Raw genomic sequence first — 24,805 nt, 5'->3', positions numbered from 1 at the left:
GAGCTGAAATGGAGTTTTGAAATTCAGACGAGCCGAGGCCGAAGTGAAGTAGAATAGAAGCACAGTAGATTCACCAGCTCTTGTCTCTCCGCTCTCCGTCAGTGCCATACTGAACCGGAGGCGGGTCATACACTCTCACTAGAGGAAATACCTAAATGCCTCTTCAGCTTTTACTAGGGCGACCAAATTACGTTGAGAGAAGACGGAATTACAACAATAACGATCGAGGATGAGGATACGCGTTCCAACTTTTCTTTATGCATACGTATTTTCGTATTTTCTCGATGGATTATTGCACTAGAGTATTGCTTTTTTTACACATAGATATCTATCATTGGTGTGTCCTTATTGTTTTTTATTTAGTTGATAAATCGTATTTTTTAGAAGCAAATACCCTTAAAAGCGTCTAGACAAAACGTGTTGGTATAAAAAAAAAAAATCAGTCAAAAATCAAGTATTGAATAAAAAAAAAGTCAAGAATCAAAAATAATATCAGTTCAGTGTTAGGGTGCGGAAAATGGGAATACGAGACCTCGATTTTCTCAATTTTAGTAACGCATAATCAGTCAGACGTGTGGTTGACTTTTTCGCGCGGTACTCGGGTAGGCATCTTCGAGAAAGTGACTGAAAAACGGTATTCAAATACCTATTTATCAATACGCTCTTGGATCGCATATCCTCATAAAAAACTATTGATTTTCATAATTCGTGTATTTAATCGTATATTACCGAATTAAAATGTGTGTATCTAATGTACAATGATATGTTAAAAAAGTTAGGTGAATGTTTTTGTTCACGAAAGTTTAAGTCGTATAATATAAAAATTCAGTTAAATTAAATTGTTTTATTTTAAATATAACATTTACATTACAAACATATATTCAATACGTACCTATTGTAAAAAAGAAAAAAGTACATGGAAGAGACTCATATCAAAGTAGTAGGAGAATCCTGCTCCAGAAAACCCCTTCGGATACATGGAATAGATCAATATCCAGAGCGATTTTGTTCAGCATAGCGGTAGCCCTTCCAACAGGCATAACAATAGGCAGGTTGGTCATGTATATTGGAATATGAAACAATCTATGCTGACGCTGTCTTAGGTAATTATCAGGAACATACAAACCAATGCTCATCATAATCTCAAAATTAACAATCGATAAAAAAATGTAGTCAAATACACATTCCTTTTAGTCTCTAAACTGTTGTAGCCAAGCATACCCTGGAGAAGCTAGGTCGGGTAGAGCCAAAGATAATATTACCCGCACTCTCTCATGTAGAGATATCTCAGAAACTTCTTTTGGATTTTCTCTATCATAAGAGTGTACTTCAGTTCATGTGGCCCCCAAATCATCGAGCCACTCTCGAGTCTACTTCGCACCAAGGAGTTGTAAAGAGTTCTCAGTACGCGGGTATTTTCGAAAACAATGGCAGTACGCAGAACAAATCCTAACATCTTCAATGCATTACCACTGATTGTCTCTATGTGTTCATGAAATGTCAGGATGCTCACAAATCTAACGCCCAGATCTTTAACATTCGATGTTCGTGTCAGATTCTGGTCATTCATTTTGTAGCGAAAAAATAGGGTTTTAATCAAGTATATACCGCGATATTTCTTAATCAAAAATATTTTTCAAAAAAAAAACATACGCCTTATATTCGGGAATTAGGCCGCGTTCAGGTGTACTAGAGTTCACACAAGCTACGCACACAGCCAAGCTTTTTAGCCTATCACACGCACAGCATTTCGAATGTCATGCATTTCAAAGTCATCCGACAACTAAATTGAAGACAAAAATGGAATCTCCAAAGATTCCTGATATTGTGATGATTTCAGTAGGAATGACTTGACAGTTGCAAGTTTTAGAAGTAGTTGCCAATAAACCTTTAAACGAAAATTTACGAAAGGGGTACAGCAATAGGAAAAGATCACATTCTACGAGTACCGATAAAAATATGTGAAATGGATTTGGAATAATTAATTGTATTTTCAAAATCAATATTGGATGTTGTGGAAAAATGTTTTCATAAATAAATTTCAAAAAGTGTTTTGACATGTTTGGCCTTGATAGTTGTGACGTAAAGATTCGTGACAATGTTTTAAACTAATTTAAATGGCCAGGAACTAATAAATTTGAATCGCGACGTATTAGGGGCGTGCCTAATGGAATGACTGTTTATACGAGAATTCAAAATTAGAAGCTTAAATTTTTTAGGCGCTCTTAGGTTTTTGGTGGGTTTTTTCTGTTTGTGCCTATTTCAATTTCAATTTTGGTTAGAATTTCGTTAGTTTAGTTATATGTTCATTATTTCAATGATTATTTTATGTTATTCTTGTACTTTTGTTGTCTTTTGTTTGTGTCTATATTGTTATTTGTGTTGTTCTTATGTTTATTGTAAATAAAAAAATGTTAATTGTTATTATGTTTTGGTAGAAGGCCCCGCTAAAGGAAGAAAAAGTAACAAAAAATATATTTTTACTGGACAGTATTTCATAGACCTTTATTACTTTTAATTTTAAAAAAATGTGAAATTTTCTTACTGGCTCTTAGCTGGAAATCACCCCCTGACAGGGGAAATAAAGAAACCATCAATTCCAGTCTTAGGGGAATGGATCGTGATGAAAAAAAGGTTTTTTCATAATACAATTTACTTACTATATTTTTTGCTGTTTATTTGAGTTTTTCTTTCATTTTTGTTCAAAATATAATAAACAGATAGAGTTATATTTAAGGCCACGTTATATTCGGGCTAATACGGTAATCTAGTAAGAAATATTATAATATTCACTCGCCTATTCAGAGACTGCATAGAACTCACAGGCAATGTATTGATATATTTTTCTATCCAGTTTCAATAAAAAAAGGCTTTTATAACATTGAAGAATAATTTATTGGGTCATTTAGCCATTTTGTGTTTAAGTATCACTATTGTTTTTGTGATTTAATGTAGTTTTATTTTCATAAGTATTTTTGCATAAGTTTATTTTGAATAGTTTATTACTTCGCAGTCAACTTAATAAACCTACGTAGGTATTTTTTTTAAACGTAAGAGCCCGCTAAGGGCGTTTAAAACACATAAAATAAAAACAGAAGTTGTAGAGATCCCTATGATTATAATCATTTATTATCTCATACCAAGTAAGTGTGAAACTCACCAAAATAGTAATATCAACACATAATTCAACACATCCATCAATTTTTACAACCATCCTGTCAATGATTGGTTCATTTTCGACCAATTTATTACCCGAAAGTCGCAGCACGTGACGTGCAACAATTTCAGCGTCTCGAATTTCAGGTATGTGCTATTATTTATGTTCGCGAGATATACGATCCTTTGCAGAAGGATCAATTAATATTAATTATGATCCTTTGCAAGAGCCATTACTGTATAATTACTGGAATATGAAACAGTATACGATTGACGATATTCAGGACGAAGTTACGTATAAATTTGCCTACCATATATAAATAAACGATAAGGGGACATTTTTATAAGAACATTTCATTTTATTTTTATTGTCATAACTAATAAGGCTCCGATTTATTAGGTGGTCGAATGACATATAATTTAAAGGTTCTTGTTCCTCGACATACCACACCATTCTTCACTAATTTCTATTTAATCTTCTCATTCGTTTGAAAATACTTTAACAAGGCGAAACAATTGTCACAGATTTTTTGTTTTTATTTTTTTTTGAATAAAATAAAGTTAGTTTTTCTACTGACATTTCTTGGTGGGAATAAATTTTAATTACAATAATAAAAATACGTCTGTATTTATTATTTGTTTAGTCTCCCACCAGTGTGACGATGTTGGTCGCGATGAAACCCAGTCACTGGTAAAAATTATAAATAAAAGTGGAACAAAACTATAAAGGTATTTTTATTACTATAATCAAAATAATGTGTTCAGTAGACTCAAATCAGTGTTAAATACTAAAAGTGTAAATATGGAGTTCTACAAAATAAACGCCAAATCAATAAATAATACATTTTTTCTTTATTTTAAATTAAAATATTATTTTTTTAAATCACATGTCCTTAACTCAAACATTTATTAATATTAACAATATATATTATTTATTTAATATTACAATATTTAAAAAGTAATAAAAATATTTTAATGAAAACGATTGAACAATGTCACTAGTTCATATAAATCAACCGATGATAAAAGAGTTGTAGGAGATTTACAGTTTACTTACCGTCAACGGACCAATCAGCAGAACTGACCGAGAAGAAGCAGAAGAGAACTTGAGACGTCACACGCGGAGTAGTTCCAGAAATACAAAACTTTAAAAAATCATAACGCTGATATTACGATAAGTAATTTTTTTTTTTTTTAAATCAATGCTTTAATCGAATTTCCAGTATTAAAATTTAAAGTTCTTCATTATTATTATTAGTTAACGGTTTTACGGAATATAAATCTTGAGTTGGACAAGCCAGTTCGATAGTAAATCAATGTAATTTAAATTATAAATCTCTGTTTATAATTGATTAAAATTATTACAAAATCTTCTTTATTTTTATTTATTTAATTAATAAATATTTCCTGTACGAAAATATATGCACTCTGTTAGGGTTTATTGCTAAAAGCAATATCTTCCATCGGACCAAAAACCAAACTGGTCTAAATTTAAACATTCTTTTTTTATACAAATATACATATTTATTTTCGAGTTAAAACTGCTTTGATTTAATTTTCTTTTTGGAATCAATAAGCAAAAAATTAATAGACAATAACAAATACTTATCATCACATATGTAAAATACACATAAATAATAAATTTAAAAAAAATAATGTCTAAAAATATAACATAACCGACGAACGTAATAAAATAATTAAATGTCCACCAAACCAAATAGGTTTTTTAAAGCATAAGATAAAGTTTATATTCTCAATACATTATTAAAGTTGAAACAACTTAATACTACAATATCAAATTATTCATATATTAATCTATTATATTATTCTATTCAATCAGAGTTTTCGGTCAGATCAGAAATCTGGTGTTGTCACAGTATGCAAAGGGTCATCTTAGAGACAGTAATGCAACACAATAAGTCGAAAGATTTGAAAATCGTATAAAAATAAAAATCAAATAATATATTTAACACTTTTTACGTTCAGTTTGAGAAAATAAGTTGTAGGTATATGAACATCTTTTAGCCATATAATTTACAATATTAATATGTGTATACAACACATATATGTATTCACATTTTTTAAAAAGAAAAATTAACTAAAAATCTCCACTATTATATGAAGAGTGGTGGGGGGTGAGGAAAGAAGGAGGAGAAAGGAAAAAGTATTTAGATAGTTACATTTCAATCAATGTTGACCCTTTTTACTACATATCTGCCTACGCACGTTTTTCATTATTCAATGGCCTCCCTTTCTATTCAATCCAATCTCTCAGCGGGATAATATTCAGACAAAATTCCAAAATGTGTCACAGGAATATTTTTTTATTCCCTTAAATTATTTTTCTTACATTTCGAAAATAAGAAAGCATCCCATATTTATTTTCGAATTATCCACATAATATTATCCATATAATCCAACATCCCATATAATATGTTTATTTATTATTTTTATATACATCGTATATAGCGCCATTTTAGTCGTATAATAAATACCTCAAAGAAAATGTATTATTTACTCAAAAAAAAAAATGACTGGGATATTTGTGGATTAATTTTAATTCAAATATTTTTTTACATACCGAAAATAATACACTTGTATCCTAAATACCATGTGTATTTGATTTATATTATTATTACTATGGATAACTTATATAGCTCATCCGAGATCCTAATTAACCGAAGTCCTAAAAGTCGATCAACTGAGGCCCGTAGGGCTGATTTAATAAGGCCAAGAGAACAGATTGCTGATTACATGAAGCCCAAAAAGCCGAGTTTCCTATCATGTAAAGTCTTCGCCTGCTAGTTAATATAATTATTACTATGCTGATCGGTTTTGAACTTTAAGTGACAACGTGCTGATCTAATCCTATTTCAATAAATTGTAACCACACCGTTAAAAAACTTTTGTGTTTAATAATTAATTTTTAAAAGTTCCGGACTTGAAACACCTATACCATGCACTGGCAAATTCTGTGTTGACTCACGGTCTAATTGGTTGGAGAGCTTGCACAAAAACCGCCCTTGAACCGGTAGCAATTGCACAGAAATCTTTAATCCGAGTCATTTTGAAAAAAACATTTCGTTATCCAAGAGACTTGCTCTTCAAAGAATTCAGAGTACTGAATATTATTCAACAGTATATATTGAGAACAGTAGTGGTTACACACATAAATAGAGATATTTACCCAAGCGTCAACCGCAACCATAATACAAAATACTCTAAAAGGGATCTGATACTAAGTGAAGGGGTCAACACTGTTCTGGCATCGAGACAACACTATAACGTAGGCAAAAAAGTCCATAACCTTTGCCAAAACCGTGGAAAGACGAAGTGTTGTCAAGTTGCGGAAGGTGTTGACCTCGCTCTTTTGTGACATTGGTCGTAGGGAGTCAGAAAAGTTGATGCATGACACGGATTGGAGATTCTTACTGGATGACGAAAATAAAATATAAAATAAAATATATATATATATGTGTGTGTGTGTGAGTGAGTATGTTTATGTATCAAAATGTGTATACGAGTAAGTTTACATTTTATTAGTCTGTGCTCTCTATTAATTTGTTAACTATTATCATATATTAGAATATAATTACCTAGCTTGGAACGAAGTATGTACCCTTGTTAGCTGGGCAAACTGAAAGTAAAATTGTATAATTAATAAAAGGTGTAAATAAATAATTTTTGTAAAAAATAATAATCACCGTCATTCTATTTTGTAGGTACCTAAAGAAAACCGTACGCATTTCTCGAGTTAGCTATTCAAAATATGCAAGAATTTCTGAATACATTATTAATTATTTTTGAGAACCGTAATTCATGTGGCTATTTTTAGTCCGTCATGTGGTAATTTGAATAATCGGAATTGACTTTTTGACGTTTCTGCTTACGTATGTTGTTTGCGTAAATCTAACCAACATATTTATAAACACGAGCACAGCATGTACCCTGTACATATATTTAAAAAAATACATATCATATTTATTTGACACTTGATATACATAAACAATATATATACATATAAAGGCGGGCATATTGCCTTAAGGCAATTTCTTCCTACCTACCCGAACCGTTAAGTTTGAGAAAATTATAATTACACGGAAATATTGAATCTTAAAATTTTATACAAAAATTAAAAACAAAGATTAACAAAATAATAATTAACTCTATACTATGAAGAGAGGAGAGGGGATGGGAAGGAAAGAAGAAGGATAAAAGAACAATTCAAATATTTAGATAGTGAAATTTCAATCTTGACTTAAATGTAAATAAAGAGGGGCGTCTGTAACATTAGTGGGTAGATTATTCCACAATCGAGCGGCTACTACTGTGAAAGAGGAGGCAAGAAAATTAGAGCGATGACAGGGTATATAGAACGAAGAGATAGTCCGTTTTGTGAAAGAGGTTGGATGAGCTCTCTCAGATAAACAGGCGGAGAAATATCATACAATTTTATTTTTAGTTGATTTTAAACCCAGTCAAAATTTATCTTAGTTACAAGACAAAACGAATACAAAACTGAGTAAATTATTAAAATTCAATAAAATCGTGCCTATCCGAACGAGAAGATGCACGAACGCATCTGAAGAGTAATCTGTGGGTAAAGTTAAAGTAGTTCAACATTCTATCATCTCTGAATACCCCGGCGAACAACGACGTAATGGTAAGTCAATTAAATAACAACAAATGCATGTCGTATAAATGATTTAAAATACCTACACACTCGTTCATAACAACCAACCATAATCGCCATCATCAAACCCTTATCTGCATCCTATAGTGCAAAGGGTACGGCATTGTTAAATCACATGCATTGTATATCAAATTAAATATAAATTAACTTTGATTTACTTCATATGTTTTTCTACCGACCGGTTTCAAAGCTCTTAGTAATAAGTTTTTTTTTTAAATTAAAAAAATATTTCATTTGGTCCACTTCTGTCTAGTTTTAATGATCGTATCCATCTCACTTTACACTTCCCGTCTTAAGAACAACATAACAAAAATAGTTCACTTATTAGCTCCATATGTTGTATCGATGTAATATTTAGAAATCACTGTAAAAAATAAAAAAGATTAAATTCATTATTTATTTATTTATTCATATTTTTTTCCATTATAAACTATGATTAATGATAAAAATAATGTGACCTCACTGGGGTTACCCGTGCCGAGGACACTAAACAATATACTTTATAAAAATATTTTTACACTTTAGAATAAACAAAGAAGACTTAATAAACAAAGATTTAACTAGAGTTAAAAACACTTTGAAAAAGAAGCTTGTGTAGCTTTGAAACCGGTCGGTAGAAAAATTGTGGTTAAAAACAAAGTTCTTTTATATTTATTTTATGACAATAAATAACCACAAAGTTAGAGCTTAAACTATAAATATCGATCATCTGTTACCGCAAGGTAAGGTAATAAGTTTTACCATTCGGGTGCCAGTCCAGGGACAGCGAAATATTTCAGCCATTTTGTCGTATTTATAACCCGCAAACGCGTTGTAAACAAACGCGCTAACCACCACACTGCGTAGCGGACTTTCTCAAGATTTATTACACTGACAAAATATATTTATTTATCTATTGTACACGGCACGCAGGCGCAGAGCCTTTTCCCATACCAAAAATACGTAGGGTGTAAAAATAAACATTTAAAATAAGAAAATAGATTTTATCTAAGGGAGGAGACAACAGGGAAATATCACTTTTTTAAAACATATTTAAAGTAATAAAGGTCTTTGAAATACTGTCTAGTAAAAAAAAAAATATTACTTATTAGTAGCTTAAAAAATATTTTTCAATTTGTAATTTTGAATTCCAGCAAAAACTGCCATTCCATTGGCCACGCCTTTGATACGTCACGATTCATGTTTATTGGTTCCTGACCATTCAAATTAGTTTAAAACATTATCACAAATTTTGACGACACAATTATTAAGGCCAAACATGTAGCGTTTTTCTAGTAACGTATTTTTAAGAAAAAATATTTTTCAAATTTATATTTGAAAACATTTCTCCACAATATTCATATTTATTTTGAAAATACAATTAATTATTCTAAATATATTTCATATATTTTTATCGGTATTCGCAGTATGTGATATTTCCCTATTGCAGGAGACTGCGGCGAAATATTGTACAGATTTATTTATGTACTATTAAGTGTGTTGTCCGGATGATCATTGAAATGTATGTTTATGTAACAATTTTTATTTTTTATCATCATCATTTCCTTGCCGCACCTAATGGTGCATAGGGCACTGGATTAGTATAACCAATCGCAGCATATCCTGATCAATTTTGTTACATGAAGGTAAGATGATCAGTCGTACGCTTTAGGTACCAGTCCAGGGACTATAAAATATTCTAGTGTGAAAAAATCATTTTAAATAAATATTTAATATAAACCATGTCGGGAATTGAACCCGAGACCTCTTGCATGGTAGGCAAATGCGCTGACCATTACACCACGAGGCAGACACGATTTTTATTTTTAGTATTCTTTAATACTCGTAATATGCATGGATCCACTTTCCATTACGTTGAATCCCAACTCAATACAGGGATCTTGGCCTCATAGACTTTTTTTATACGCCTCCACTCGTTTACGAGTGATTTTGGCCTCATAGACTTAGGAATACGTTATTATTTTTTTGTACTATGTATCTTTGTATTAATAAAAAAATAAAAACAATATACACTAGGTAAACGAAAAAAAAAAGCATAAATCAGTTTATATTTACATATTATATAACAAAGCGGTTTCATACAATAAACACGTTTACATATTATTGTGCAACAAATTAAATCATTATGGGCATTATTTTTATTATTTGTTTTATTTTTTATTTTTGCACCACAACAGGCCAGAAGGCCCAATTACAGTGGTGAATCACATCACTGAACACCCAGGCTTGAGAAAAATCACATTTTAAATTTTTGTGTTCTCACCGGGAATCGAACCCGGAACCTTCCGTGCGTGAGTCAAGCGTCTTGACCACTACACCACGGAGGCCGCATTATAAAATTATAAACTTAGAAAAATGATTTCCAAAAAGGACAACTGGGTATATCTTTGATCATCAATCTACATTGAACAAAAAAAATTACAAAATAAAATTAAACCAAAATTAAAGTAAAGATTTTTTTAATGTTGGTTTTGAGCTTTGGCGTCCAAATTTGGTCTTGATAGCATCAAAGCCATTAACAGCCAGAATAAAAGGTTCCAAGCGTGAAGCGAAATGAACAAGAACCATTCGCAAAGGACTCTATACACATCCAGCAAATGAAGACAGGATCCAGTATGCCGCTTAAAAGAATGAATCCATGGAGCCTTTTAAGCGTACACGGGTCAGGTCATGTTTTTGCAATGGATGCCATGATTAAAATCATAAACGGCAACTACGTATATCTATCTCTATCGTCGAGCAAAACGTTTAAAAAAAGTGTTTTATTCATTTAAATAAAAATACACGGGAATGTTTTTAAATTTTTTTGTTTTTAAAATTTTTTGTGATTATAATGTCAAGAACATGAATATATTTCATTAAAGGATAGTCTTTTTTTTAGGTCAAACTTAGCATATCCGTGTTGCCCGCCCGTCCCCTAACAACAGTACTCTCAAATCTCGACTTTCCAATATTTACCGTTTTTGATTCACTTCACAAAAAATAATCAAAAGATTACAGTTTTTTTAAAACAATTGTCGTTTTATGGATAGGAGTAAATAATTTAGTACCAGAAATAACTTTCAACTGAAAAGTTAACAGTAGTTTTCTATAAAAATCAATTTATTACAACAATGTTTTGAGTATGTCCAAATGCTTGCAGACTGGCTGAATTTTCTCCCTAGGGAGTTGTTCATATTTTAAATTGATGCAACAGAGAGGAAAAGCATTTTTGAGAAGGGAATATGGGAGTCTAGGCATCTACAGGGCTTATGACCTGTCATTAAAAAAATTTCACCTGTATTGGGTGTGCGCATATTTTGTTAATTAAAAAAAATAATTTCAGTTTGTATATATACATACATGTAATTTTTAAACTTTTTATATTTTTTAAATTTTCTTTCCCGGATTGCATAATGTAAACATCATTTTGAATTTATTTCCATGCCTAGTATTATGTTTATTTTGTTATTTTTAAGTATTTTTCATACCCTTTTTAATTTATAGTGTATCATAATTTTGATTTTTCTGCTTTTGTAAATAATATTATAGTTTAAAATATAAAAACGTCTTTAAATAAATTTGTTATCTGTATGTCCCTAAATGAGTTTTTTTTTAAAACTCCTTGGGAATATTGTAAACAATTATGTATAATATGTGTTCAATATAATTTAAAAAAAAAAAAATTTTTGAATAGCAGGATTACGTGGCCACTTTACACACTGTGTAACGTTTACCATTCCGCCTTTGTTTAAACATCCACATATCCTCAACTTTGGAATAGAACTACGTCTGATTTCCAAAGTATGCTTACACTTAAAACACTTTATTGCTCTTTAGTTCGCCCTATTCTTGAATATGCATCTGTAATCTGGTCCCCTCATTATGCTGTTCATATCAAGCGCCTTGAATCAGTTCAACATCGTTTTATAAGAAAAATTGCATGGAAGATGGGATTGGAAAGAGGAGACTATTCATATTCTGATATGGAGAGGTTTTTAAGCATATCAAGTCTTGAAAAACGCAGATGCATTGCAGATATAATCTGCATGTATAAAATTATGAACTGTCTCATTGATGCCCCTGAAATTTTGCAAAAGATTCTTTTTAACGTTCCCACCCGTAGACTAAGAAATAATGAAATGCTTTTCCTCGGTCACTACAGGACCAATTATGGTGCACAGTCGCCTTTGCCCAGAATGATCAGGCGGGTGAACGATCATCAAGATCTTGATTATTATGGTGTAAGGATGTCTTTCTTTACAAATCAGCTAAAGAATCTGTATAGTTAGCCTATGCTTTTTACTTAATCTAAAAAATCTATCATCTGTCTTTGCTGCTTATTTCTGTTCCTTATATTTTTTTATTCCTTTGTAAAAATTTCTTTTAATTGTAATGTTTATAATGGACTTTGTCCGTAAATAAATAAATAAATAAATAAATAAATAAATAAATAAAAAGCATTCTATGCAAATTATGGAAACATTTTTAAAACTACCAATATTGACTGACGACTTATATGATATTACATGTTGTTTTCAACAGAGATAAAACTGTTTAGAATATGAAAGTCAGGTCATTTATAGAGCTCATGGTATAAATTTCTTAACATTAACGTATTAGCGCAACTTAGACCATTTTCAAAGACTAAAGAATGGAGTCTACCCCTAAATCCAGAATTTTCAGTGACCTGAAATCATTTGAATTGCATTGTGATTTAAATACTAGCGCCAGTTTTTAACTATCACCCTCGTGTCGCATCAGGGTAAATTAATAATAAAATATTGCAGCGTAGAACCACCTTTAAAAACAAAACTTACGTCCACCCTGCTAGGAATCGAACCTAGGACCTCAGACGTGGTAGGCGAACGAGCCTATCACAACTCGATCACCAAAGGTTTCCACTTTTCAGGATTTTTATCTGAGAGCGGCGACTGAGCCGAAAATACTTGTCCTGGGGTGCTATTCTGAATTTTTTTGAAGAGGTAGAGAAAATTTTTACTTTATATCACGCGGGGAACAGTTTTATAATTGATACTTCGTATAGTTCGTTTCATAGCATAAAACTATTTACTTTGGCCAATTCAACCTAATTAAGTGTTTTGGGTAAAGTTTAAGGTTCCAATAATGTTCTGAATATCTAAATGAAAACAATCATGTTTGGTTTCACGTGTTTGTATTTATTTTGTGTAATTTAACGATTAATCATCAGTTTTGCCATATATGAAGCAAAGTGTAGTGGCATGCAAAAAATACAAATCTCTAAATGAACCCACGGTATGATATTCTGAATCTTCTCTACCTACTAAGGGGTGGTTTATTTAAGGAGTTTTTTTTTAATACGGTGACACTGTTTCATGGCCACACAGATGATTAAACGTCAAATTATGTGTTAAACTGTTTAAAAAACGGAAAAAAACTAATGCTGTTTGGTCGATTTAAATGTATTAAGTGTTTTGGGTAATGCTTAACGTCGCAATAATATTCGACGTTCAATCATCATTGTCGCCAAATATGAAGCAAAGTTTGAACGCATGCAAAAAATAAAAATCCGTAAATTAATCACTCTTTAGGGGGTATAGAAGATTTGAAATAGCAGCCCAAGGGTGATATTCTGAACACTTTCGAGAGTGTAGAGAACGCTTTTATGGTGTGTACTTACGTACGAAATACGTGCTATAAAAGAGTTCTCTACCCTCGCTACAGCGTTCAGATTTCCACCCCAGGGTTCTGGTTCTATATCGCACACAGAACTGTATTCTATGGCAGCCAAATGCCACACCTAACCCACGAGGCAGAATTGCATGGAATCGCAGAATCTTAATGTACGGTACCTACATTATTTTAATAAGTAAACGGTGGAGTCACAGTAGGTACATATTTAGGTATTCCAAAATTGACAAGTGAGTCATGAAAAAGAATGCTAAATATGTCCTGAATATTTCAAAGGCATAATCTTTACCTTACCAAATATAACAATATAATAGACAGGTGATTTCAACGTGTTTATTCTAGTTCAATATAAAACTCATGGCCAGGTAAGTTCTGTTTGTTTAGTAAATATTTCAACCACATTTTTCCCTTTGAAAACAGATAAGTATTTAATTTTAGGAACTGTAATAATAGAGGAAGGGTGTACAAAATGACATAGGCGGGTAAAATGACATAGTAATCATATCTCAGAAACCAAACTCTTGGTCATGTTTGAACCTGCACAAGAATGAGCACTGGTATGACACAAATATTCACCAATATTAAGGAAGCTTATGGCGACCGCCCGAGGAGGACGTGTTGTTGGTTACTTTGTGAAATAAAACAATATTTTTGTTGCGCGGACACCGAAGGTATTATTATTATTTTATTTGTATTATTCTACAAAACAAACTGAAAGGATATGTTGTGTCATTGTTAATCTTCATGAAAAACTATAATTCTGTTAAAATTAACAAAGTGCAATGTGATATTTTTTAATGTTTTTAAAAACTCACGTAGTGGGGCAAAACGACATTGTCACCGGTAGGGTAAAATGACATACTATGTCATTTTTCCCCACTTGATACTTTTTTTTCTTTAGAAGAATAATAATGCTTCGCAATTATGTGCGTAAAACATGACATTTGAATACAACTCCAAATATATCAGAAGCTAAAGCTAAAGGTTCCAAAAAGCTTATCCTGGAAAAAAGTAAACAAGGTATATGTAAAAAATTAATTATAGATTCAGACACTGAAGACCATCTACTTACAGACGATGAAGATGACTGCTTATGCATTTATTGTAATGAGTTATATACGAGATCAAAGCCAGGTGAAACATGGTTAAAATGCGTGAAGTGTGAAAACTGGGCTTATGCAGAACGTGCTGGTTTAAATAAAAAAAACTAGATTTTTGTTTGTGAAGTGTGCATTTCATATTTTGATTCTTTAATATTCTTAAAAAAACTTTTCAATTCTGTTTTTAAAAAGTGTTGAATAATCATCCCATCCCATATATCGTATGTCATTTTGTACCCGGTGGGGCAAAACGGTTTTTTGCAGTATGTTTTTATTTTTGTATTTTTATTTGATAGATTTGTATTTTTTCCTACAACAACAGTGCTTACATGTTAAAAAATAGTATACATTTTGAACCAAAGAGATTTTTTACTAAATATGTTACCAATTATTTATTTTTCATTTTATAAAAAAATCTATGTAGTTTTGTACACCCTTCCCCTATGCATGCCAATTGTTGTCCTAAAATATAGTAATTTGATTGATTGATAGTATTTTGTATTTAAGTATGGGTCAAAATAACATAAAAATATATTTTTATTCAATAAGGAAATTCATCCCTAAGGGAATAAATTTGATGCAAAAAAAAAATTCTCACGCCAGATAAAAAATAGAGAATTAAATTATACGGCAGTTTCTTGAAAATGTAAGAAAAAAATATTTTAACAAAAATAAATTACTTTGAACGACGTTGCTAATTTATACGAATCAACCAATGATAAGGGAGTTGTGGAAAATTTCCGGATTATTTACCGTCAACGGACCGATTGGCAGAACTGACCGAGAAGAAGCGGAAGAGAATTGGAAACGTCACACGCGGAGTGATTTCAGAAATACAAAACCTCCAAAAATTTAAACGCCGATAACACATATTTTTTATATTTTAAATTTGTTTAGTTTAATAGTGTATTAACAAATAAAAAATATTTAAAAAGTTGTGAAAACCACAAAACTTCCTCATTTGATTTTTATTCATAATCCCTAGTGATAAAAACGTATTATCAAAGACTGTTAAGGGTTGAGAGTAATATTACATCACCCGCTAATATAGTCATCCATACGGACCAAAACCATTCCATGATTATCAATTACAAAGTTGGCTACAGTTTACAGCTATATAACAGGCTGTAGGTACTCAGGTCGAGAACTGTAAAGGCAAATCGAAACCATCTGTTATACTTTTGTAGTTAAATAAAAAAATTGTAACGCTATTATTCTATGTAATTGAGCGAAATAAGTGGGAACGAATTATTACTTGGAGGTGAAGGGGTTAAAGGCATGACGTAAGAAAAAAATAATAATTTTGTCTTTTTTCTGGTAAGATTACTTATGTACATAAATATAATTGCTGGCTAAATTAGTCAAATGAAGTGAAAAATTTCCATAAATATATTATTATTTGATGATTCAATATTATGGGATTCTGATTAGTTCTAGTGTAAATCAATTGATGATTATGTCTAGTCTAGTGGATGGCGAATTTGTATAATATGCATAAAGTCTTGGATTTTAAAAACGAATCTAAAACTGTAATAAAAGAAAAATTTTGTTATTGAAAATGGGGGAACTTATTAGCTGAATTTGCATTTTATTTTTTAGATCAAAAAAAAGGTAGCTACTTTACCAAAGAGTTTAGTGCGATTCCTGTTCAAATTAGTGATAGATTTCTGGTTCGGCTCTATGTATTGTCTATGTAAAATCATAACCTTAAAATTTTCATGAAAATCAAACTGTCAAAACTCAAAACGTCAAAAGTCTAAACCGAGAGATAATCTCTGCATTTCTGCGTTGGACGCCGTGTGATAATTCAAATATTGTATTTTTTAAATGTAATTATTTTAAATTATGACTTCAGTAATAACAAATCGAGATAGAGATTGTCAAGCCTGCAGAGTTATAAGTGGAACTGGTTTAATTGGAATTGGGGCATATGTAGCATATCAAGCTAAACGAAACAATAGTGTTGCCGGAAAAACTGTCATCATGGGTATTGCTCTAGGTAAGGACAGCAGCTGCCGAAATCTTTGATACATAGCTTAGCTGATTTGAAGATCCAAAAGTTTTCTTTATATTTTTAATACCAATCTTTATTCAATAAAGTACACAATAAAATACAAAACATTGTCATCGAGTGCTCAGACATTAGTTTTAATTAAGATTAAAATAAAAGAGTACAGTCGTAATTTTGTACACATTTAAAATAATGAACATATATAATTTTTTTATATCTAAAAACAAAAATAGAAAATTAATAGTACCTATTAAAATTAAGATCTCAAATATGTAAATAAAATAAGAAAGAAAAAAAAAAGGTTAAAAAGAAAATAGTAAAAATGTATTTCATAAGAGATAAAAATATTGAGTTTCTTAAATTAATATTTTACTTAAATTATAAATCAGTAAAGAAACATTCTGTCTATTAACCTAGCCGGACCAAAGGGCGGGATTCGAATCCTCCATTGACCGATTCTAATTTGATAACTTGAGTATTATCAAAGCTATTTGCGGTATATTTTTTGCAATCGTGAAAATAACAGACAGATGCATTTTTCTGTTTTTGTTTTTAAATTGTTTAATATTAAAACAAAAAGGTCGATTTCACTTTATGTACATTAGCATTCATCAAAATAACAAAATTGAATAAAATACACGAATGAGTAAAATATGTGTACGTGAAAACATGAATAAATTATTGCATGATCATAAACACTTCCAACTTTTCATTCTCGTGACACTATATACAAGTAGGCGCTAGGGTCGTTTAGTCCCTCCGTTTGTGTGTAATTTTTGGATGTTTAGTGAGAAGTTAACCATATTTGTAATAAAAACACATTTATTTTTTTTATTACATGTTGAGTCAGCGTTTCAAATCGAACGTTCTAATATAAACACTTCCGTGTTTATGAAAAAGTATGGAGAAGATTTTTAATTTAGGTTAGAGAAAGGTATTGATTTAATTTTGACTCCAAGCAAACCTAAAATAGGGTCTCCTGGAAGTGTATGGTAGTGTCCACACGTTTCACATGCATCTGGTAAGAGTAAGAACAATATACCTATACCTAATTGTATGGTGTTTCACTGACAAAATTATAATTTCTAAAAACGTAGGATTTTTAAATAGGATAAGAATAAATTTCGGTTTATACAAGTAATTTAATTTTTAAGGCAATCGTTTTGCCGCATTTCAATTATTGTTCTAGTATTTTCTTTCAAAGCACTAAAAATCAATATGATGTCATGTAGAAAGCTCAGAATAGGGGAAAGAGGACCGTTTGGACCAACCCTTAACAATATTTATACCTATCCATATCCTTCCCGCTTTCCATTTTTGATACCAAGGGCACTCCTCGTAACAATAATTATATGTGCGAGTGCCGGAAAAAATCGTTAAATCTTTAGTTCCAAACGAACATCTAACAAGTAAGGTGCTCCTAACAAAATATTGACAATGAGCTGTGCCAGCGTCTTCCCAGATTGCCATCTCCACACAGGCTGTGCCCACTGGTCTTTTTTGATTGTATGTAGCCATTTTAATTATTTTTTTCATTTGAAATGGATATGCATCCAGTATACACTTACTTAAAAGCTCAATTTGTTTACTTTTTTTTACTGTTTACTTTTTGTTCCATAGTATTATGTGCACTTCCCAAACTTACTACCTTTTGTAAACTTTAAGTTGCTAGAATTTCATTTGTCCACGCGCTTTGTAACTGCAAAATGTTTGGTAATATTAGTTCCTTTGAAATGAAATTTACTATAATAATAAACTAGATTGCATACATTTTTTTACTGGAATTAGAGAACTAGAATTCCAACCGCCTATTTGCTCTGTAGCTGCAAGACGTGTAAGGGTCCTTATTGCACAGCGCCCTTGCGGTGATTTTTTGTGAAAATGGTGCTGTAAAAATTATCCAGAAAGATAAAATAGTATCTTTTTGTTTCAGGTTTTTCAGCATTCGGTGTGGCAAGAATAATGGCTCTTCCTCCATTCAAAGACAAATTCTAAAATGTTTCGAAAAAATTATAGATGTATTTATTTGATAAAAATTATTTAAGAAAATGAAAGTATAAAATTAGTCTTTTGTTTGTCATGCATTTTATTTTCTAAAATTCATAATTATACAAAGATCATTCACTATACAAATAAAAGAGCATATCAGCAGCTATGCTAGAATATTAGTCAGTTTTATTTATGTTGTAAAAACACAATGTTTAATAGTCAACCAATTATATGATAAAATTATGCTTATCTGTGTTTTGTTTCTAGAAAAATACTTATTTACCTCCTTAAAGAAAATACATTTAAAACTGTAAAAAAAATATGTAAATAAGTACTGCAAAAGACTCTTGCAATGATCAATTTAATTGTGAACATTGGAATACACTCGAAAATGTGTTGTGCCATGGTGTTAGATCTTAGTACACTAGGAAAAAAATAAAATTTTAGAGTACATGGGCCGCAGAAGTGTTACGTTTTGATCAACTTGAAATCATCAAATGATTGTATGATTTATTGAGCTATTAAAAAAAAACAATATAAAAAATATCACTAATAGATGTGTGACATGTCATATTTAATAGTAGTAAGATACAACTTTTATTATTATGATTGAGTTTGCATACAACTCTTAAAATAATATCCAAAGTGCATAGATATGTGATGGGTATAGAAAACTAATAACTGCATTTGAAACATGAAAACGGTTTCAATAAAAATATACAAGCATGTGCAGCGTTAAACCTGATTATAGAGAAAATAAACTAGGAACATTGAAATAATTTCAATCCAACATGTCAGTAAAGCATGTATCTTATTAAGATTTTTAAGAGCATTAAATAATGCAATCGAAATAAGAAAATTGTTTCAATCCAGAGTGTATATAAATGTGTCTTTTTCTAGAAAAAATATATACTTCCGTTCTTATGATTTACCCAAATATTAGTTTTGGGTGCCATTTTTAATGAGTTGAAAATAGCTCATTATTAGAAAAAGGGAATGAAGTTGTGGTAGAGCAGGATGCAGACCTCGGACCTTTGATCTGTGAGTCCGTGACACTAGCCATGGGGCCACAAACAGATTTTATTTAGATTTACTGCTTTTTTAACATAATGTGGTTGCTAACTGGCACACATGGTATGCATATGTGCGTTAATGGAAAGTTTGATATTCTGGCTCACTAATCAAAGGAATAGTGGCAATCTGGTCCCGGACTATAAAAAAGTTGCTGGTTCCTGGAGTAGTTTATAGTTAAATTATAATTATTACTATTAGTTATCAAGCCATATATACAACATAAATTATCTCTTAAAAGCCGACTTTTCCAAGTGAGGTATCAGTACGGGGATCTGCCGTTATCTTCTGTACGGCTACGAGTGCTTCATTGATAGAAGTTTGTAAAGATCTTAGTTCGGCTATGAAAAGTAAGTTCATAACGTCAGATGGACCTTCCACTGACTCAATATTCTGAGTTGGAGGGGCGGGGTGAGGAGCGGTCTTCAGGACTGTCGCGAGAGCGCTGAGGCGTACTCGGGGCTCGAGATGAGGACCGACTAGGCACATGGTGGAAAGTTCCGCAACCCCAGTTTTAAAATCATCACTTGTGACTGAAACAAAAAACAACATTATTTTTAAATTAAGAGCAGGCAGCTATCAGCTGATATGCCCCTATCTTGTCTTTCTGATAAACTTATTTAATTTTCTATATATGTCCAATTTGTTTTTGGATGTATTGATAAATGGTGCCGTAACGATTTCTTGAGGCAGGCTCAAAATTAGACAGCGGAGAGACTATCACTCCCTCTCACTTCTGTTCAATGTACTTCATAGTCCTAACGCTCCTATATACCTGTGTGAAAAATTTCAACGCTTATCAGTTCATGGTTTACCTCTTCGTTCTCATTCTCAAGGCACTCTCTTAATACCCATACACAATTCCTCTTTCTTCTCTAACTCATATAGTGTCCATGCGGCTCGACTGTGGAATCATCTCCCATCCACCATCAAAGATGTTACTACATTATCTCTGTTTAAATCACGTCTGAAGAAACATCTCCTTTCTCTTCCTTAATCTCTCCTCCTTTCCTTTTTCCTCTTTCCTCTTTTTTCCCATTGAGTAATAGTTTCGATTTAAGGTAATTTATAAACAAATACGTTTATTTCTATTTTTATATATCTTTAAATTTTTAATCTTTTTTTTCTATTGAATATGTTCTGTAACTTGAATTATAAAAATAAAACTTTTATTTTATTGGTTGGTTGGAAGAAATTGCCATTTGGCAATAAGCCCGCCAATGTACAAATAATCATTATGTACAAAAAGTTAAATAAATAAATAAATAAATAAATCATTCTACGCATCTACAGATTTGCCATTGATAAAATGTTTAGCTGTATTGAAGTTGAACTTTGGTTTCTCTAATTTCATCAAATGTCCTCTTGGTTGCGTATTCCGGTTAAATTTGAAAATTTCATCAAGTTCGCAGTCAAAATAAGTATGCAGCATCCTATAAGTTTCAATAAGGTCACACCATGTTAAGTCTTTGAAGCCTTTCCTCATATTGAAGTCAACACAATGTGGTATCTTAGCAAATCATCTTTGCACTCTTTTCAGCATGTCGATTATCTTTATTTATATATATAAATTCTTCTGTACGTGTGTATGTCACTGAATTCCTTAACGGCTGGACCAATTTTGATGAATTTTTTTATGTTTAGATTAGATAGATTCTCAATTGGACCCAGTTAGTGGCGCTGTGATCTGTAACAAACTCTGTAAAATGAGAGTTGAACAGCGCGGGATACCGAAATATTGCACTCATTTTTTAATATTGCTTTGGGCTACAGCAAATCACACAATGACAAAATGAAAAGATTGAAACGTCAAACTCAATGTCAAATGTCACTTGGTACCTATATGGTTTATCGTAAAAACGTTTGCTGAACCAGCTAATAGAAAGCGAACCAAAGTTCGTGCAGGACGTCTGTCGCCAGGTCCGCTAGTTCATTAGATAGTAGTTCATAAATGAATATTAGTTTGTACATGATTTTGTGTTTTCAATGAACCCATTGCAGGTGAAGTGAACTGACATTTTAAAGGTGAAATTAACTTAACACTTATACAGTATAGTCTTGGTTATCCGACCTTCCGAGTTATTCGACCTACGGGGGCAATGCCCCTTTCCTTTACCCGACTGCTAGCATTATATTCGCGCGCCAGGCGACAGTCCTCAGTGCTTACTTTGCTCTTTCGTAGTGCATTTTGATGTTTTAGTTCGTTACATTCAGTTATGTTACATGTACATATTTGAAAAGTATTCAATGTGCAAATAAAATTATGTAACACATTTTCAATGTCGTTTTTATCATTTTCTATGTTATCCGACCTTTTCGCTTATCCGACCTTGCCGCGGCCGGTTTGGGTTGTATAATCGAACTACTGTATTACATTTCTGTTGTCAGTATAACCCAAAAACTTTTTTTTCCTGGTTCTTTACGTACAAAACATTCATGTTAATTTAAAATATCGAAACAGTTTAGTAAAAAAAACTAGGCCCAAAGCTCATAAGAGTTAAAACATTGAATACAAAAGTTTGACCATTTTGCCAGTTGGTTCACTTCACCCGCAATGGGCTTAAATATAACCAGAATCCTGGCCGAGTGTTCTCAATTCATTGGCTCAGGTAAAAACCCTGAAAAGGGAAATCTAGTGGAGATTAGTCCATCTCTCAATATAGAGAATAGTGAAGGCGCGACTGCCTATTATGCTCAAGGTTCCGGGTTGGAATGGGACTTCTTGGCTTACTTTTACACCAATCGGCCAAAATAAATATATGTTTATTGATAATATTTTCAATATGGCGATATTTATAACAATAACGGTGACATTTTGAAACTTTTGGTTTTTTGTGCTAACCAATAATACGTATTTTTGCAGATTTTAAACTAGGCAAGTGCTTCAATGTTACTTTATTTGTTGTTTACTGCGTTTAAAATGCATATTTTTAAGTAAATTTTATATTTGTATATACATATACGTGTTGGGGACACCTTGAGCTATTGCCAAAAGGTCTGAACAGAATAAAAAAAATTATATAAATACATTTTTTAAATACTATTTTTTTTATTACTTAAAACAAAAACCCTTAGGGTTATTTAAGAAATATTATAAGGTCTAGTCATGTTATGTCTTGTCTGGTAAGTGTAGTCATCATGTGCTTTTACAGGTTGATTTTAATTTTAATTTCGTCATCATCATCATTTTCCTTTCCACACCTAATGGTGCATAGGGCACTGCATCATCTTTGTTACATAAAGGTTAGATGATCAGTCTTATGTTTCAGGTGTCAACTCCTAACCAAACCTCAATAACGAATTGAAACAAAGTTTTTTGATACCATGGACAGGAAAGGGTAAAACTGCAATATTAGATTGAATAAAATATTGATACTTACAATCTATGTTATCCAGCGGATTGGAAGATACAACATTGGGAACTGTTGTTTTTTTTGAGACTTTCTCCTTAACAGCTGTATTATATTTAACAGCTGAAAATAAATATTTTATTTTATTTATATTAATTTTATTTTTGCATCACAACAGGCCAGGAGGCCCAATTACAGTGGTGAATTACATCACAGAACACCCAGGCTTGAGAAAAATCACATTTTAATTTTTGTGTTCTCACCGAGAATGGAACCCGGGACCTCCCGTGCGTGAGTCAAGCGTCTTGACCACTACACTATGGAGGCCGCCAAAATGTCAACATTATTATTTTTTATTTTTATTTATATAACCAACGGCCGAGGCCAATTTGTATAAAATTAAAGTTATATAATATATAGAAAACATATTTAATTGTTATGGTTTAACTTGGTAAAAGTTATGTATAGTAAAAAAAAGAATAAAAGATTTACAAGAGTGAAGTATAGAAGAAAAGTGATAAAAAAGATATGCATTTTAGGTTTGTAAATATTACAAAGGCACACATTGTGAGGCGCAAAAATTCAGCAAAAATAAAAATAATTAGACATTTATATGAGTTTATTCTACAAACCGACTGAATCTCCGGTTCATCGGTTATTGTTGCAAAGTCAGTAGTACTTACTTCCTATGTACAACCAAATAAGCATGAACCCATCTAGGTAGCAAGTATGACTACTTGTATATATAATATTTCAGGGGTCTCAAACAAATTATTTTATTTATTCTATCTTAAAATTAAAGAAAATACATATTAAAAATCAAATAAAAAGGTTGCATAGAATAACTAAAAACAAAATTGATTAAACCGTGTGGTTTTAAAACCAACTTAAGCGAATATAGTTTACTTTCTACACGTTGATACTAAGCAAGCTGCCAATGAGTACTGACAGACGACACAAAGCTTTTAAAAGAACTCTGCAAAATGATTATTTTTTAATTGTCGATACAAACCCCCGTCAGCATATTCAAGCCGCACAGCAAAGGAAGCAAGCCATGTGAGCTGTTCATAGGGAGTCTCATCTATCACTGGACTGGATAAATCTGTTTGATATGTTTTGAATGAAGAAACCCAATTAGGATCTTCTATATTTCTCAACCCCTCACGGTCCTCGATTTTATAATGCCGTATTTTTTGGTCTTCTAACCACAAGACAGTACTGCGATATTCAGTTTCATCTGTAATGTTTTTGTTAATAGCATAGTAAAAATAGTAAAGTAAGAATTATGAAGTAAATGATCTTTCAACAACTCACCATGAATGTTGAACTCATTAGGGTTGGGATGGGCTAACGCCATTAGCTTTCTTTTCAACATTTTTATCTGTTAATCAAATATTTATATGTAATAAATATAAGAAAATAATGGTAAGCCAAAATAAGAGGATAAAAATTGGAAAAGCTCACTGACAGACAGAAAACATCAGCACCGTGGCAGTAGCACGACAAAACCATAGACAAAATATAAAATTCATTAATTTACCATAATGTGCAAAGCAAGTCAAAAGCAATAATCATGAGCATCGTTCTAAATTTCCATTCTCTTGCCGCAAAACGACAATGATCGTTTGATCGTCCTATGCAATCTTGACAAACATAAAAAATACTCTGCAAATTTTATTTGAAATATTTTTTTGATTCTTAGTTTTAATTCCTGAAATAGATTTAAGATAGAATTTAAAAATATTTTTTATATCTAAAAGTATCCCTATAAATTATAAGCTGG

The 24,805-nt window shown here is 31.5% G+C and overlaps 2 protein-coding genes across 5 annotated transcripts; one reads left to right on the top strand and one right to left on the bottom strand.

The window, feature by feature from the left end:
* The first annotated feature begins 16,302 nt into the window (after nucleotides 1-16,302).
* LOC148281152 (uncharacterized) lies at nucleotides 16,303-18,848 on the top strand. The gene is made up of 2 exons (XM_088227167.1): nucleotides 16,303-16,600; nucleotides 18,546-18,848. The coding sequence occupies exons 1-2, from the start codon at nucleotides 16,447-16,449 to the stop codon at nucleotides 18,605-18,607; spliced, it is 216 nt and encodes a 71-aa protein (XP_088083293.1). The 5' UTR covers nucleotides 16,303-16,446; the 3' UTR covers nucleotides 18,608-18,848.
* LOC148281151 (tRNA-splicing ligase complex subunit RTRAF) lies at nucleotides 18,675-24,555 on the bottom strand. 4 transcript variants are annotated; one of them, XM_088227163.1, is made up of 5 exons: nucleotides 24,491-24,555; nucleotides 24,337-24,403; nucleotides 24,035-24,259; nucleotides 23,053-23,145; nucleotides 18,675-20,205 (listed from the first exon to the last, which is right to left on the bottom strand). In XM_088227163.1, the coding sequence occupies exons 2-5, from the start codon at nucleotides 24,395-24,397 to the stop codon at nucleotides 19,907-19,909; spliced, it is 678 nt and encodes a 225-aa protein (XP_088083289.1). In that variant the 5' UTR covers nucleotides 24,398-24,403; nucleotides 24,491-24,555; the 3' UTR covers nucleotides 18,675-19,906. The 4 variants fall into 4 exon arrangements, with proteins under 4 accessions (XP_088083289.1, XP_088083291.1, XP_088083288.1 ...); XM_088227165.1 differs by lacking the exon at nucleotides 24,035-24,259 and having other exon boundaries at nucleotides 24,491-24,538; XM_088227162.1 differs by having other exon boundaries at nucleotides 24,337-24,534.
* Nucleotides 24,556-24,805: the final 250 nt, after the last annotated feature.

This window comes from Micrasema longulum, unplaced genomic scaffold (genome assembly GCF_059751315.1).
Source record: "Micrasema longulum isolate JH-2025_06_02 unplaced genomic scaffold, ASM5975131v1 h1tg000490l, whole genome shotgun sequence".
NCBI lineage: Eukaryota > Metazoa > Arthropoda > Insecta > Trichoptera > Brachycentridae > Micrasema > Micrasema longulum.
Note: the sequence above shows the minus strand (reverse complement) of the source record. Positions and strands in the feature narration are given on the sequence as shown.